The sequence below is a fragment of the Dromiciops gliroides genome, chromosome 3, assembly GCF_019393635.1.
Source record: "Dromiciops gliroides isolate mDroGli1 chromosome 3, mDroGli1.pri, whole genome shotgun sequence".
In the NCBI taxonomy this organism is placed as follows: domain Eukaryota; kingdom Metazoa; phylum Chordata; class Mammalia; order Microbiotheria; family Microbiotheriidae; genus Dromiciops; species Dromiciops gliroides.
Window position 1 is genome coordinate 590,082,607 of NC_057863.1, and position 14,601 is coordinate 590,097,207.

Below are 14,601 nucleotides of genomic sequence, written 5' to 3' on the forward strand. Positions count from 1 at the left end.
GTATGTCCTTGTTGACTCTCCCATTAGAATAGAAAGCTTGTTTCATTCTTTGTACTTGTATCTCCCGTGCCTAGCCCAGTGCTGGGTTTATAGAATGGCTACCTAATAAATCCTCATTGATTGATTGATCCTTCCCTATATTTCCTCCACAACAGGGACTGTTAACCTTTTAGTGTCCTGGATCCATTAGACATTATTAGTCCATTAGCTGTGAGCTGATTGAGGGCAGGGATTGTTTTGCCTGTGTCTGTAATGTCAATACTTAGCTCCAAGCTTGGCACATAGTAGGTACCTAAGAAATGCTTGTTGACATGATTTGACCTCCTTTGGCAGTCTGGTGAAGACTATGGACCCCTCCTCAGAATGTTTTTAAATGCATAAAATAAAATACACACTACCATAAAGCAAACCAATTGCACTGAAGTCGTTATCAAAATATGTATTTGAAAAAAGCCCAAGTTCATGAAACCCAGATTAAGAACCCTAGCTTTATGGAGGCCCAGACTAAACCGAAGATGAGAGGGCCTACTAGAAATCATCAGGTCTTTGGGGACAGGACCATACCCCCTCCTCCTCCCCCCCACCCCCAAGCTCTGACAAATTTCACCTGTTTCGACTGACTCCCTAGGCAGGATCCTCTGTCACCTGTTCCCATGTTTGAGGGCTCTGAGCCGGCCAACCTCAGTCCCTCCTGCTGCACTTGGGGCAGCCTATTTCCCTTCTTGTGTCAGCAACCACACCCACCATGAATCAGCTTCTTGCAGCAGCAGCAGATGGGGCCTTTAAAGAGATTGCATCATGCTAGGTGACTCATGCCCCTCTCTGGGCTTTGTTGTGCCTCCCAGAGCTAAGGATCTGCCAAACAGAGAAGCTGAGTCGTCTTGCCTGGCCACAGCCCCCAATCTTCCTTCCCCACCTTCTCCCTCCTCCAGGGAAAAGCCCAGAGCTGTCGACTCCAGGGGAGAGGTGGGAGGCTAGGCATGTTAGCATACAGATTATGTGTGTGTCTCCCTTTCTATCTCTCTGCAGGGGTTATTTCCATGTCTCTCCCTGAACGTGTTAGGTTTTCCTTTTGTGCCTGTTGCAGTATCCCATCTCCTTGTCTGATGCGTTGCATTGGTCAAGTCTGGCCCTCTGCATGCTACTTTCTGGATGCCTTTGGGCATGTGTGTTTGTGTGGCTGGGCACCCTCTGTGGGCATAACTCTGGTGGGATGCAGCCTCCTACGCAGCCAGTGGACAGCTTTAGGTCCTGCTTCTGGACACTTCACAGGGTTTGGAACTTCAAGGTCATCTAATCCATTTTACAAATGGGAAGATTAAGCCCAAGAGAGGGGAGAGCAAGGGGCCTGCCCTTGGCCACAGTGGCAAAGCTGGGTCTAGAATCCGGGCTCTCTAAGCAACTTGGTCAGGTCCAGGTTGTATGGTCTGTGAGGCCCCTTCTGAGGTTCTGGAACCCTAAAGCCAGTGTTCCCTCCACTAGACCAGCCTGCCTCCCCATTGACAAGATAGGACTTCCTCCTCAATGGTCTCGCCCCACAGCTTTTCATTTGTTCCTGTTCTTCCCAGCCCTCACCAGCCGTTAAGGACTTGCGTGTCAGGAAGACCTGAAGGAAATCAGCTCTGATTCCTGGAAGAAAGCCCCAGAAATAAGCATTCCTCCTCTCTCTTCCCGTGTGTGTGTGTGTGTGTGTGTGTGTGTGTGTGTGTGTGTGTGTGTTTTGGGGAGGTGGAGGAACAGGAGTCCTTGAGTGTTTGGGTATGTGTTTGGTTTGAGTGGCTGGCCTGAAATCATGAACTCATCTTCCTGACTTTGAATCTGGACTCAGACACTAACTAGCTGTGTGACCCTGGGCAGGTCACTTTACCCTATTTGCCTCAGTTTCGTCATCTGTCAAATGAGCTGGAGAAGGAAAGGGAAAACAAACCACTCCAGGATCTCTGCCAAGAAAACCCCAAATGGGGTCAGGAAGAGTTGGACACGAACGAACAACAAGGAGTTTGGACCCTAATTCTGATGACCCTTTGGTTTCCTTTGTAATCCTATGCATTTAAAAAGTTTGTCCTGAGTAGGGGCCCAGAGGCTTCAATGGATTACCAAAGGGCACACTACAAGGTTAAGAAGTCCTGGTCTAGGGGCGGCTAGGTGGCACAGTGGAGATAAAGCACCTGCCCTGGATTCAGGAGTACCTGAGTTCAAATCTGGCCTCAGACATTTGACACTTACTAGCTGTGTGACCCTGGGCAAGTCACTTAACCCCCATTGCCCTGCAAAAACAAAAACCAAACAAACAAACAAAGAAGTCCTGGTCTAGTCTGACCTGTCCCTGGGGAGGAATGCCCTCTACAATGCCTCGGACTAGTGGCCATGGATCGTGCTTCCAGACTGCCAGTGATGGAGAGAGTGCCATTCCCCTTTGAGACAGCTGGGATTGTTCAGCAGTTTGGTCATTAATTTGCTTCTCTGCTCCCAGATCTGCCCTCCCTTGCCCCCCCTGCATTAGAGCAGGGAGGAATGTGGCTGAGTGGTGAGGAGAAGGTAAATTCGGGATGCCCAGATGGGCATTGGCCTTGCCTCAAGATGCTACTTTTCCTTCTCAGGGGACGGGACAGGATGCAGTGGAGATAGTGGAAAGTCCCTGGAAGGGGTCCTGACATGGTATGCTTTTGGATTTTCCAGTGGACTCATTATCCTCTTTCCTTTGACACTGATACTACCCTCTGCCCTCTCCCCCTCTTCCTTAACTGACTGAAAATATGGGACGTTATGGGGGCAGAGGAGAAAGAAAAAGAGAAGGAAAGACACATGACTACAAAGCTATGAGAAAATCCAACCCCAAGCCCAAGGCGCCAGCTGGGGAAGAGGGAAGGAAGCTCTGTCAGCAGGACAGAGATGTGGGGCGATTGGTGTGTGACAAGGCATATGTGTACTCGAGCACGCGCACGCGCGCGCACGCGCGCACACACACACACACACACACTCTCTCTCTCTCTCCCTCCACTCCATCTCCCGCTCTGGGGATGCAGACAGCACTGCCATAACAAAATGACGCCTGTCACAACAGCTTGAGATGGCTGCTTGACGATGCTCAGGCTCCCTGAGCAGCTGGTGACTGTCACAGAAGGGAGGGGGAGCAGGGAACAGGCAGCTCACTCACCTCCTGTGCCTTCAAGCTCTCCATTCCACCCCTCCTCCGACCCCATCCTGAGTGGAGGCTTCCCCTGGGGTCTGAGGCAGGGGGTCAGGGCCATGGGTGGGGGCCAAGGGATATATGGTGGGAGCTGTTTCTTTGCCATGGGACCAGATGGACTTCCAACACTAGTTTATTTATCTGACCTCCTCTCTTAGTCCTTGCCATCAGTATGACAAATGGAGAGCTCTGGCTTGGGAATGAGTGGACACAGGCCTGGAGTCAGATATGGGTCCAAATCCTACCTGTATGACTTCAGGGGAGTCATTCCGCTTTCCTCATCTGTAAAATAAGGGGCCCACACCAGATGGCTGCTGAGGTCCATTCTGGCTCTGGGACACTGACCCTATGAATCCCTACTGTAGCCCCAGCTGTGCCACTATGAGCGCTGTAACCTTGGACAAGACCCTTCCCTGGACTTGAGTTTCCTGGGCCCCTGTGAGGCCCCTTCCCGTCTCAGAGAATGGATGGGTCACTTGCTCCTTCAGTAGGAAGAAAGAAAAAGCCAGAGCATTTCAGGCCCGTACTCAGGTCCAACTGAGATCTGAGCCCATAGCTAACTACCACACCTTTAGTCCTGCTCTTCCAGAAGGGGGAACCACATTCGTCTAGGGTAAGGTGAGCAAAAGGCAGGTTTGGTGGTTTCTGTTTTCTAGGTGCTTGTAACCAGTGGTTACATTGATTTCCCTGATGAAGCAGGAGAGAGTAGACCTCTCTTTGTCCCTTGAGCTGGGGGGCTTAGTGAAAAACAGTTGGGACATAATATGGGGACTTTCAGCTCCATCTGGCCACGCCAGGGAAAAAACCAAACGGGACTGAGGTCTCCTCACCCTTCTTTCCCACTCCCACTGTCTCTTTCCTCTACAGAAAAGGAAACAGAATGAAACTCCAGACCCCTTATTTAGTGGTCTGGCAGCTTATTCCTCAATGCTAAAAAGATTGGCATATAGTATCAAATGAGATAACATCCGCAAACCTGAAGACACTGTATAAATGCTGGTGACTGCTGGTGTTTTACTGTTGTAACAGAAATTTGGCAGGGGTGGGGGGTGGGGTGTAGGCACACTCACTTGTAGTCTACACGGGCTGGTCATCCCTCAGCCCCTTACTTAACTGGCTTCTCCATTCATTTCTCATCATCCTATCTTCTAGGGTAATCCAGTCATTTATAGGCCCTTACTGAGAATCTCCCATTTCCATAGTTATTTAAAGCATACAGATTGCTTCCCCCACAATCACTAATGCAGGTATTATCCCTGTGTGGGGAGAGGGGAGGCCAGACCTTCTACATCATCACTGGGAAGCCCAGATAGACAAACTGCTTCCACACAGGCAATTTAATGGTAACTGACAGTCCTGGAGAGTGGCTTGGACTCCTGGTAGGTGAAGCGACTTGCCCATGGTAGCAGAGCGAGCCTGCGCTGGAAATAGGACTTGATCTCAGGTCTTATATGCAAGGCTGGCCATGCATCCCTCCACCATCCCATGTTGCCTCTGACTGAAGCCTCACACACAAAAACAAACAAATGCTGCCCCAGGTGGCCAATGCTCTTTCCCCTGCAGCCCAGGGGGAAAAAAAAGCCTAGCTATTCCTCCTGACTACTTTCCAAATTCCTAGTCCCTCATCCTCCTAGCATCTGGCCCCCACTAGGCTCCTCCCACCAGGATCTGCTTTCCCTGGGGCCACTACAGTTTCAGAACAATTTAAAAGTCAGAAGTCTGTTCCTCTATCTAAATCACATTAGCCCTACCTGCTGCAGGACCCTGCTCCTTACTGATATTTATTAACCTGCAGCCCTTTATCAGGGAAAGCTCACGTCAGATGGCGGTCACTTTGATCTTCTCGAGCCTTCCTTCTGCCAGACATTCAAGCACTATATTCATGAAGCTCTTCCTCCATGAAGCTCTTCCTCATCTGCCCCACACTCCTGGCCCTTTACAGGGAAATATACTCCCATGAAGCCCATTAGCCCTGGATGCCTGTTCTTTCACCTTTGTCCCTTGAATGCAGGGAATTTTTTGTGACAGTTTGTGCCCTTGGTGTGGGCAGTCAGAGGGGTTTCTGTTACAGGCCCAGGAGGGTCAAATGGGAAAGGAGTTTCACTTTCTTGGTGTAGGAAGCAGGGCAGAGATGAGCTAAGACCACTGGAAAACTCATCCTGAAAAACACTTTTCTGAGAACCGCCTCCTGGGCTGAGAATGATAAAAACCACTCACCCATGACACTGTTGACATTATTGCCAGTCACCGTAGGCCACAGAGGTCATTTTTAGCCCTGGTGAACAGGGACTTTTGAGTCACTGAATAGATTCCTTCCTCCCTTCCTCCCAAGGGCTTCATCTCATCATTTCAAACCCTGAAATGTGCTCTCTGCTTGCCTCAGGGACTCCCTTGTGGCTGAACTCCTAGGAACCGGGAACCCACAGCTTGTCCTCATTCCCAGGAAACAAAGGTCAAGCAAATAAACCACCTCGACTGAGAAAGCTGAGATGTTTAGGCTGGAACAGAGCTCAGAGGGGAAGCGAATCACTGTCTTCTACTCTTTGAAGGGCTGTCATGTGGAGGAGAAATCAAACTTATGTTTCTAGGACCCGAGGAGCAGAACTAAGAGTGGTGTCAAGTTATGGGGACTTCAGTTTTAGCAAAACATCAGGAAGAACTTCCTAATAAGGACACTCTTCCAAAGACGGACTGGCAACTTAGAGCAAGAACTCACGTGTGTAGTGACTTCAGGCAGGTTTATGAAGTGAAGGGGTCAGCCAGGGCCCAACAGATGAGCCCAGCAGCAGAGTCCTGTGACCTTTGAGGTACCTTGTAGTTCTAGAATTCTATGATTCAGATAAAAAAACAAACAAACAGTTCCTTTCCCTACTGGGCTTAAATTCTGCACAATAAGGACAGACAAATGGAGACCTGGGGGGGTCTAGGAAGGCCTGGGACCCATTTGTGTGTATCCAAGTTTGGTTTTAGAAGTAAACACTTGAGTGGAGAGGGTTCACAAAAATACTCATAGCACATTTAGCAGCAAAGATCATCAATGCATTTTAGGTAAGTATTCATTAAAAAATGGCTGAGATTAACCCTTTAATACAGAACCTGGCAGCTCTGCGTGTTCAACTGATCAGGTAGTTAAGTCCCAATGAATGGCTAGGGAACATAGGGGATGTTCTTCAACTAATCTAAGATTACGGATTTATCAGATTTTGGGTACCCAGGTCAAACCCTGGGCTTGTAAAAGGCAAATGTGGCTTCAGAGTAAGCTCATCCTCCTTGAGGTCTTGAGTCCTGATGGGGGAGAGCTGGCTGTCAGCAGCGCCCATCCATAGCTGTCAGAAAAAGGGCTCTGAAGGAATCGAGGTGAAGGGTGAATGTCTTTCACTTGAACTTCCTGGTAGGAAATTCCCTCCGGCCCTTACCCTCACTGCCAAAGTTTCGAACCCGATGGATGGCCTGAAGTTGCTGTTCGATCGTGGCAGTGATGTCTACGTTATCAGGAATGTGGACGTAGCGGACATTGCGACCAGTTACAAAGAGGTCATCGAGCTGGACCTGCTGGCCGTGCCGGTCTGTGTAGGTGACCTCAGATAGGCGGATGTTCATAAAAGCATCCACGTTGTCCACTCGGCCTTGGGCCACAGTCTCATCCCGTAGGTCCACTGTGGTCACCTGGCCCCGGAGACCCTGCAGAAGGATGACCAGGCTATTCTCAGCAATAGTGCGCTCCTTCACTGAGTGGCTGACCTCCATCTGGCAGTGAAGGGGGTGGGGGGGATACTTCAACACGTCACTGAAGACAAAAGAAATCGGTGTGAGAAGCAGCAAAGGCCCAATTCACCCTTATGGAATCTTTAGCACTAGGAGGGACATATGAAAGTCATCTAGATTTTTGTGTGTCATGGACCTGTATAGTGATCTGCTGATGCTTAAAGACCTCTTCTTAAAGTCTTAAAAAAAATGTATAAAACAAAATGTTTTTTTAAAATGTATAAAATATGTATAAAAATATATTATAATGAAATACAATTGGGGGCAGCTAGATGGTGCAGTGGATAGAGCACTGGCCCTGGAGTCAGGAGGACCTGAGTTCAAATCCGGCCTCAGACACTTAACACTTACTAGCTGTGTGACCCTGGGCAAGTCACTTAACCCCAATTGCCTCACTAAAAATAAAAAAAAAAAGAAATACAATTACCTAAATATTTTAAAAACAAGTTCACAGGGGGCAATTAGGTGGTGTAGTGGATAAAGCACGGGCCCTGGATTCAGGAGGACCTGAGTTCAAATCCGGCCTCAGACACTTGACACTTACTAGCTGTGTGACCCTGGGCAAGTCACTTAACCCTCATTGCCCCACCAAAAAAAAAAAAAAGGGGGGGGAAAAAAACCAAGTTCACAGGCCCCAGGTTAAGAACCTTTGATCTAGTCCAACGATCTCATTTTAGAGATGAGGACACCAAGGCCCAGGGACAGAGGTCTCCTGACTGCACTCAGAGTTAGTTATGCAGGTAGTAAATAGCAGAACAGAGACTTAAAGCCAGGTCTCCTGGTTTCAAAGTGAGTTCTTTGTTCAATACTGTACTGATTCTCAGGGTTTCTTCAAATGTCTCCTCCAAACCACTTCTCTCTGGGAACCACCTGATGATCACCACCCGTCTCCATGTTTCACAGAAGTCTGGGATTTAATGGACGACACCCATTGGTACATGTTGACCTGTTGTATTCTTCTATAGGCCTGTGTGGCTTTGTGTGTTGGCCTAGGAGCTCATCCCCTTCCTGTCCTCAAAGAGAAACCAGCTTGAAGCTTGTGCAGGGAAAGCTGGGAGATGGAGTCACACATGGGTGCCAGAACAGGATGTCTCTTTGTCTTGAGTTGTTTCTACCTGGGTGACCTTGAGGGAGTCACTTCCCATCTTCCTGGCACTCACTCTCCTCCTCTGCAAAATGAGGAGATTGGACTAGGTAATCTTCCAGGTAGTACACAACAAAGAGCATTGGTTTAGGAGTCCTGAGACTTGGCCACACAGATCCTTGCCCTTTTTCCTCTTGAGTCTCAGTTTCTCCATCTGTATGATAGTATAGTGAAGAAGCTGGACCAGATGGCATTCTCTAAGGTCCTTATAAATTCTTTGGTGAATGACAAACTAGTTCGGGCAGGTGAAATTGTATGTGTTTTTTGGGGGGGGAGGGGGAGGCAATTGGGGTTAAGTGACTTGCCCAGGGTCACACAGCTACTAAGTGTTAAGTGTCTGAGACTGGATTTGAACTTAGGTTCTCCTGAATCCAGGGCGGGTGCTCTATCCACTGCACCACCTAACTGCCCCATAACTTGTTTTTTTAAAAATATTTTTATAACTATTTCAAGATAACTAATTTCCTTTGTAATACTTTGTATTTTATTTTATGCATTTAAAAACAATCTCCCGAGAAGGGGCCCTGTGATCTCACCAGACTGCCAGAGGGTTCCATGCCAAAAAAAAAAAAGAAAAAAGAAAAAAAGGTTATGAACCATGGCTAACATCAGTAGGATTTAATCAGATGAAGGATTTTTAAACTCCTAAGGGAATCACAAATCTTCTGAGCTGGAAGGGCCCTGGGTGGGACCACTTAGACCTGACAAATAATAGTCATTCATTCAGTCTTTGCTTAAAGCGCTCCAGTGAGGTACACACCACTACTTTCAGTTCAAGGCCCTTAGCAATCATGGATTCAATATCTATTACTAAACAACAACCATGTGTAGAACACTGTGCTAGTAAGGTCATGGATCCTACAGATGTAGCCCTGGAAGGGATTTCAGAGGTCACCTTGCCCGACACTTCATTTTAGAGATGTGGAAACTGAGGCCCAGGGAGGCAGAGTGACTTGTCCAAGGTCACCCAGGTAGTTGGCATCACAGGAAGGGTTCTGGCTCCAGAGCCCACCTTGTTTCCAACCTTCTATCTCTAGGATTGGATTGATTGGATTGACTGACTTCCCTGATTGACTGAGATTGACTTCACTGATTAACTCAGTCAATCCAATCAATCCAGGGCCTTTGGGCATTGGCAAAGCCCATTATTTTCTTACAGAACCAAGGTGAGCTCCATCAGGCTCAGGGAGAGAGGAAGGTTCTTGTTCAAAGTAGCAGAGATAAGAACTCAAGCTCCCAGATCCCCAATCCAGGACTCCTGCTCCTAGACCCCACTGCCTTTTTAGCAGTTTTGAGGGAGGACCTGAGGATGGATAATTAAAGCTTTTTACGAGGTAGACTGTCACCCTCCTAGGCAAGGTGGGTAAAGGGACAAGGGCCCTCGGGGCAGATGAAGAAGGAAGGATATTTTCCAGAGTCAGGAGAAGGATCCAGCCTCAGGAGGGAGTAACTATTTCATATCTGCAAGGGGAAAGTGTGTGTGTGTGTGTGTGGGGGGAAGGCTGAGGACTGGTGGCAAGGGAGAGAGGGGGCTGGGTCTGGAGTCTGGAAGACCGGAGTTCAAATGCAGCCTCATAGCTGTGTGACCCCGGGCAGGTCACGTAACCCTCACTGCCCCGCAAACAAAACAAAACAAATGCAGCCTCAGACACTTCCTAGCTGTATGACCCCGGAAAAGTCGCTTCACCTCAGTCTACCCCATCTGTAAAATGGGGATAACGGCCCCTCCCTCCCAGGGTTGTGATCATTAAGTGAGATAATGGCTGTAAAGCGCTTAGCACAGTGCCTGGCACACAGTAAGCGCTATCTAAGTGCTGGTTATTGTTATTGTTATTAAAAAGGCCAACGAGAAAATCGGGGGGGGGGGTGCGGGGGAGGGCACTGTAGGAACTCCTCCCCTTTTTCCCCTCTCTCAGGGCTTCCTCCCTCCTCCCGACCACTCGGGATTCCCCTCACCCCCACCCGGCGCTCCCTCCTCCCACACTCAGGAGAGCCCCCTTCTCCCCCCACTACGGTCTCCTCCCCGCCCTGCGGACCCACCACGCAGGGCCCTTTACTCCTCTCTTTCTCTCTTTTTCTCAGGCCCGAGAGGGCTCCAGGGTCCAAGGCGAAGGCGAGCGCAGCTTCACTAAACTTGGCCTCCACGGCCATAGAGTGGCAGGGACGATGGAAGGATGAGACCACGTGACCCAGTCGCGCGAACATCGCGGGAGCGGAAAAACTACAAGTCCCAGAAGGCGACGCAGCACCAGGCCCTTCCCGCCTTCCTTCCGGCTGGGTCTTGCGCACGCTGGTTGGGGCCCGTGGGAGCCCAGCTCCTGGGTGTCATATCCTCGTACTCCCATCGCCCGCCCACGCACGCTCTAAAACCCTCTTCCTCCTAGAAGTCCTCCCCGATCTCCTCCCTTAGTGTCTCCTTCCTCCTGGCATTCTGTACACGGTGCAGCCCAATGAAGTAGAAGAGGCTCTCTTCCAAGCCTGATTTTCCTCCTTGCTGTTCCTCCAACATCAAACCGGCTCTCGATTCCAGGCTTTCCCATTGGCCGGATGGTTCCTATGCCTGGAGCGCTCCCCCTCCTCCTCCTCCTCCTCACTTTCCCTGGCTTCCTTCCCAGTCCCCCGTGCTCCAGGAAGCCTTTCCTGAGCCCCTTTAATGCCGGCGGCTTCCCCGTTCACCTCTTTAGCCGGTTTACAGCTCGTTCGCGCCTAACTGTTTGCCTGCTGCCTCCCCTTTTCGACCGTAAACTCCCCGAGGGCAGGGATTCTCTTGTCTTTCTTTTTAATCCCCGCGTTTAGCACAGTGCCCAATCCACGGAGTTTAATAAAGGCTTCTTGATTTGGCTCCACTTTTCTCCTCCCTTTGTTGTTCAGTCTTTTTTCAGTCGTGCCCAACTCTCTGTGACCCCATTTGGGGTTTTCTTGGCAAAGGTACTGGAGTAGTTTTCCAGTTCCTTCCCCTAGCTCATTGGACAGTTGAGGAAACTGAGGCAAACGGGGTTAAGTGACTTGCCCAGGGTCACACAGCTGGTGAGTGTCTGAGGGCGGATTTGAACTCGGGTCTTCCTGAACTACTACCATGAATCTTCCTGATTCCAGGTCGGGCGTTCTATCCGTTCTACCACCTTTCCTCTTCTGTTATAAGGAATAATACAGTACGTGGCACCAAATCGAGGACGATAGACGTGGGAGCTATTAATAATACTGTTAACCGCCCTCTGGTTTTGCTGCTTTATAGAAGTTTGTTTTATCTCCCTAGCTGGGGCTTGTCAGTTCCCTGAGGGTAGGTCTATATTTATCTTTGTACCTGTAGATGTGAAGCAAGTGTTTATTGAGTGAATGAAAGTAGTGACAGGTGTGAGAAAGTAGAATTTCAAGGAGGGTGTGGTCAAAGGTTGGCTGAGGAGAACAGGGAAATGTCCTCAGACTTAGACTCTCCCCCCTTTTTTTTTGGAGGGGCAATGAGGGTTAAGTGACTTGCCCAGGGTCACACAGCTAGTAAGTGACAAGTATCTGAGTCTGGATTTGAACTCAGGTCCTCCTAAATCCAGGGCCTGTGCTCTATCTATTGTGCCACCTAGCTGCCCCTAGACTTGGACTTTTGAATGTGTTTTTCAGTGGCAAACTGGGAGTCCTGACTACAGGATGGTGATGGGAAGTGGGGTAGTGGTGGAGGCAATTGGGGCAGACCCTGAGCTTCACAAATTTTCTTGTAAAAGTTAATCAGTAAACATTTATTTAATGCCTACTATGTTTCCAGCATTGGGCTAACTGCTGGGGATACAAAAGAGGCAAAAGACAGTCCCTGCTCTCAAGGAGCTTACAATCTAATGGCACAGACAACATGCAAATAAATAGATACAAAGCAAGCTAATATACAGGATGAATACAAAATGAATGAGGGAAAACACTAGAATTAAGAGGGGTTGGGGAAGGCTTGCTATAGAAGGTGGGATTTTAGATGAGACTTCAAGGAAGCCAGGGAGGTCAGTAGTCAGAGCAGGAGGAGGAGAGAGTGCCAGGAATGGGAGGACAGCCAGAGAAGATGCCCAGAGTGAGGAGATGGAATTTCTTATCTCCAGAACAGCCAGGGGGCCAATGACACTGAATCAAACTGTACCTGTCAGGGAGTAAGATGTAGGAAGACTGGAAAGGAAGGAGGAGACTAGCTTATGAAGGCCTGTGAATGCAGAGAGCAGCAGACACAGGATAGTAGCTGGCAGCAGTGTCAGACGATCCTCTCCCTCCCCAAGATTTGAGAGGCTTGTGTGGATTTTAGGGCAGCTGGGAAGGAGCCAGTGGAGGAGATGGAAACCTCGAAGATCAAAGAATCATATGGAATCCTGAGGTTGGGGGAGAACTTGCAAGCCATTTAATCCAACCCATACCTAAACAGGAGTCCTCTCCTGCCCTGGGAGAGAAAGGATGTATGGAATTAAGCACTCTGGAGTCAGGTAGGAATGGAATTTAGGTGGTGATGAGATTAGCTTTGGAGAGGAGAGACAGATGGTGCTGAATGTCTTCATTCTTCTTACTTATTGTAATCCCTATGACAGAAACACTTGTGGTATAAGAAGAAAAAAAATTAATGATTTCATTAGTGTGGGCACAGGTAATGATCATTCCACACTCCTCATGGATTTCATGTGAGGGTTGGGCCAAACAAAATTGTCACACTTTGGGGGCCACTCCTCTAGAGATTATTCTCTCTGGGACTCTCCTGTAGGCATAGCTTTTAAGCAAATGAGGATTCACATGTCCCTAGTTGTTTGCAGGTTGTCTTAACCCATTTGTTTTTTTTTTTTTTTGGAGAGGCAATTAGGGGTTAAGTGACTTGCCCAGGGTCACACAGCCAGTAAGTGTTAAGTGTCTGAGGTTGGCTTTGAACTCAGGTACTCCTGACTCCAGGGCCAGTGCTTTATCCACTACGCCCCTCTAGCTGCCCCTGTATTAACCCATTTGAATGGCCAGGTATCCAAATGGACAGAAGAATCTGGAAGTCCCGAGTTCATATCCTGACCCAGACATTTACTAGTCTGGACAAGGCACTTAAGCCTCTCTCAGCCTAGGTTTCTTTTTCTGTAAAGTTGGGGAGAATAGCACCTACCTCCTAGGACTGCTGTAAGGACCCAATGAATTAATATTCAAAGCCTGGCACAAAGTGGGTGTTTAATAAATGTTTATTGACAGCATGTGTAAAATGCTTTGACAACTTTAAAGTACTCAAGTGGAGTTATTATTCTACTTTGTATTTCCAGCCCTTAGCACAGTGTCTTGTACGCAGTAGGTGCCTAACGCTTGTTGAGCGACATTGGCAGGAAAATTGGAAAACCCCAGATAGCTTAGTGGGCTAGCACCACAGGTTAACCCTTTAGTTCCAAGCATTCTTGCCAAAGCTTCAGAAGGAAGTTTTATATTTTTTTGATAAAACGGAGAAGAATCTTGAGGGAAGTGTAGTAGTAGAGTTTAGGAGTCATGGATTCTAGGCTAGGGCTGGTCATCAGTGTGAACCTTTCCCCAGCCGAGGTCTTGGCTTTCCCACAGAGGGACACGTAGTCAGGAAACCACAGGCCTGGGCCAGGCTTCTTTGTTCCTTAACAACTTCACTTGGCATTAATTGAAGAGCAGCCTTGACTCTGGCTGCAGAGGACAGATGCCAAACGCCAGGAAACTGGAGGGGACTCAAAGGGTGGGGGTGAGATGCTGGGGTCATCTCACAGCCTGAGTTGCTTTGATTTGGTGTGGTTGTGTCATATTTACATTTGAAAATGGGTGTGTCTGATATTCTGGGAATTGACTTCAAATCAAATCTCAGAGCCACATGATGAAGATATGACTCAGGAAGAGCTGGAGTTTCCCCAACCTGATTCTTCAACACCTTCCTGCAACCCATTCCTTGCTGGACGAATTGTGAGATGCTGCCATACAGCATGGTCACTTGGTGAACAAGCATTTATATTAAGTGCCTTCTATGTGCCAGATACTGTTATGCTCTGGGGAGACACACACACAAAAAGGCAAAAGAGAGAATGTAACTAAGGAGACAGTGTCTATTTTGAAATCTGCATCTTTATAGTGAAAGCTGATTTATTGAGTGCTTCACAGTTTGCAAGGTGCTTTACAGAAATTATTTCATTTGAGCCTCACAACAACCCTGTGAGGTAGGTGTTATTCTATTCTCCCCACTTTACAGAAAGGGAAACTGAGACTGAGAGAAGTTAAATAATATGGTGACACCAAGTAAGCATCAGAAATGGGAGTCAGACCCAGGCTGCTCAGACTCCAAACCCAGCAATCCCATCCACTGTAGATCACTGCCTATTCTGTGATGAAGCCTTTTCCCTTTAAAAAAACTACGTGGGTGTTCAATCTGTGGTTTGGGAAAGGGCAAAGGTGAGGGCTTTGTTCTGTACTTTGCCAGTGGTCACTACATTCTTTCTATTGCTATAACCTCCTACGGGCATTGACAGGAATGTCGAGAGGCTGCATACTTTGGACCCTGGAG

The 14,601-nt window shown here is 48.4% G+C and overlaps 1 protein-coding gene across 1 annotated transcript; it reads right to left on the reverse strand.

Moving 5' to 3' along the window:
• Window positions 1-6,228: 6,228 nt before the first annotated feature.
• On the reverse strand, window positions 6,229-10,292 carry LSM10 (LSM10, U7 small nuclear RNA associated). Its single transcript, XM_043995783.1, has 2 exons — window positions 10,140-10,292; window positions 6,229-6,977 (listed from the first exon to the last, which is right to left on the reverse strand). The coding sequence occupies exon 2, from the start codon at window positions 6,935-6,937 to the stop codon at window positions 6,566-6,568; it is 372 nt and encodes a 123-aa protein (XP_043851718.1). The 5' UTR covers window positions 6,938-6,977; window positions 10,140-10,292; the 3' UTR covers window positions 6,229-6,565.
• Window positions 10,293-14,601: the final 4,309 nt, after the last annotated feature.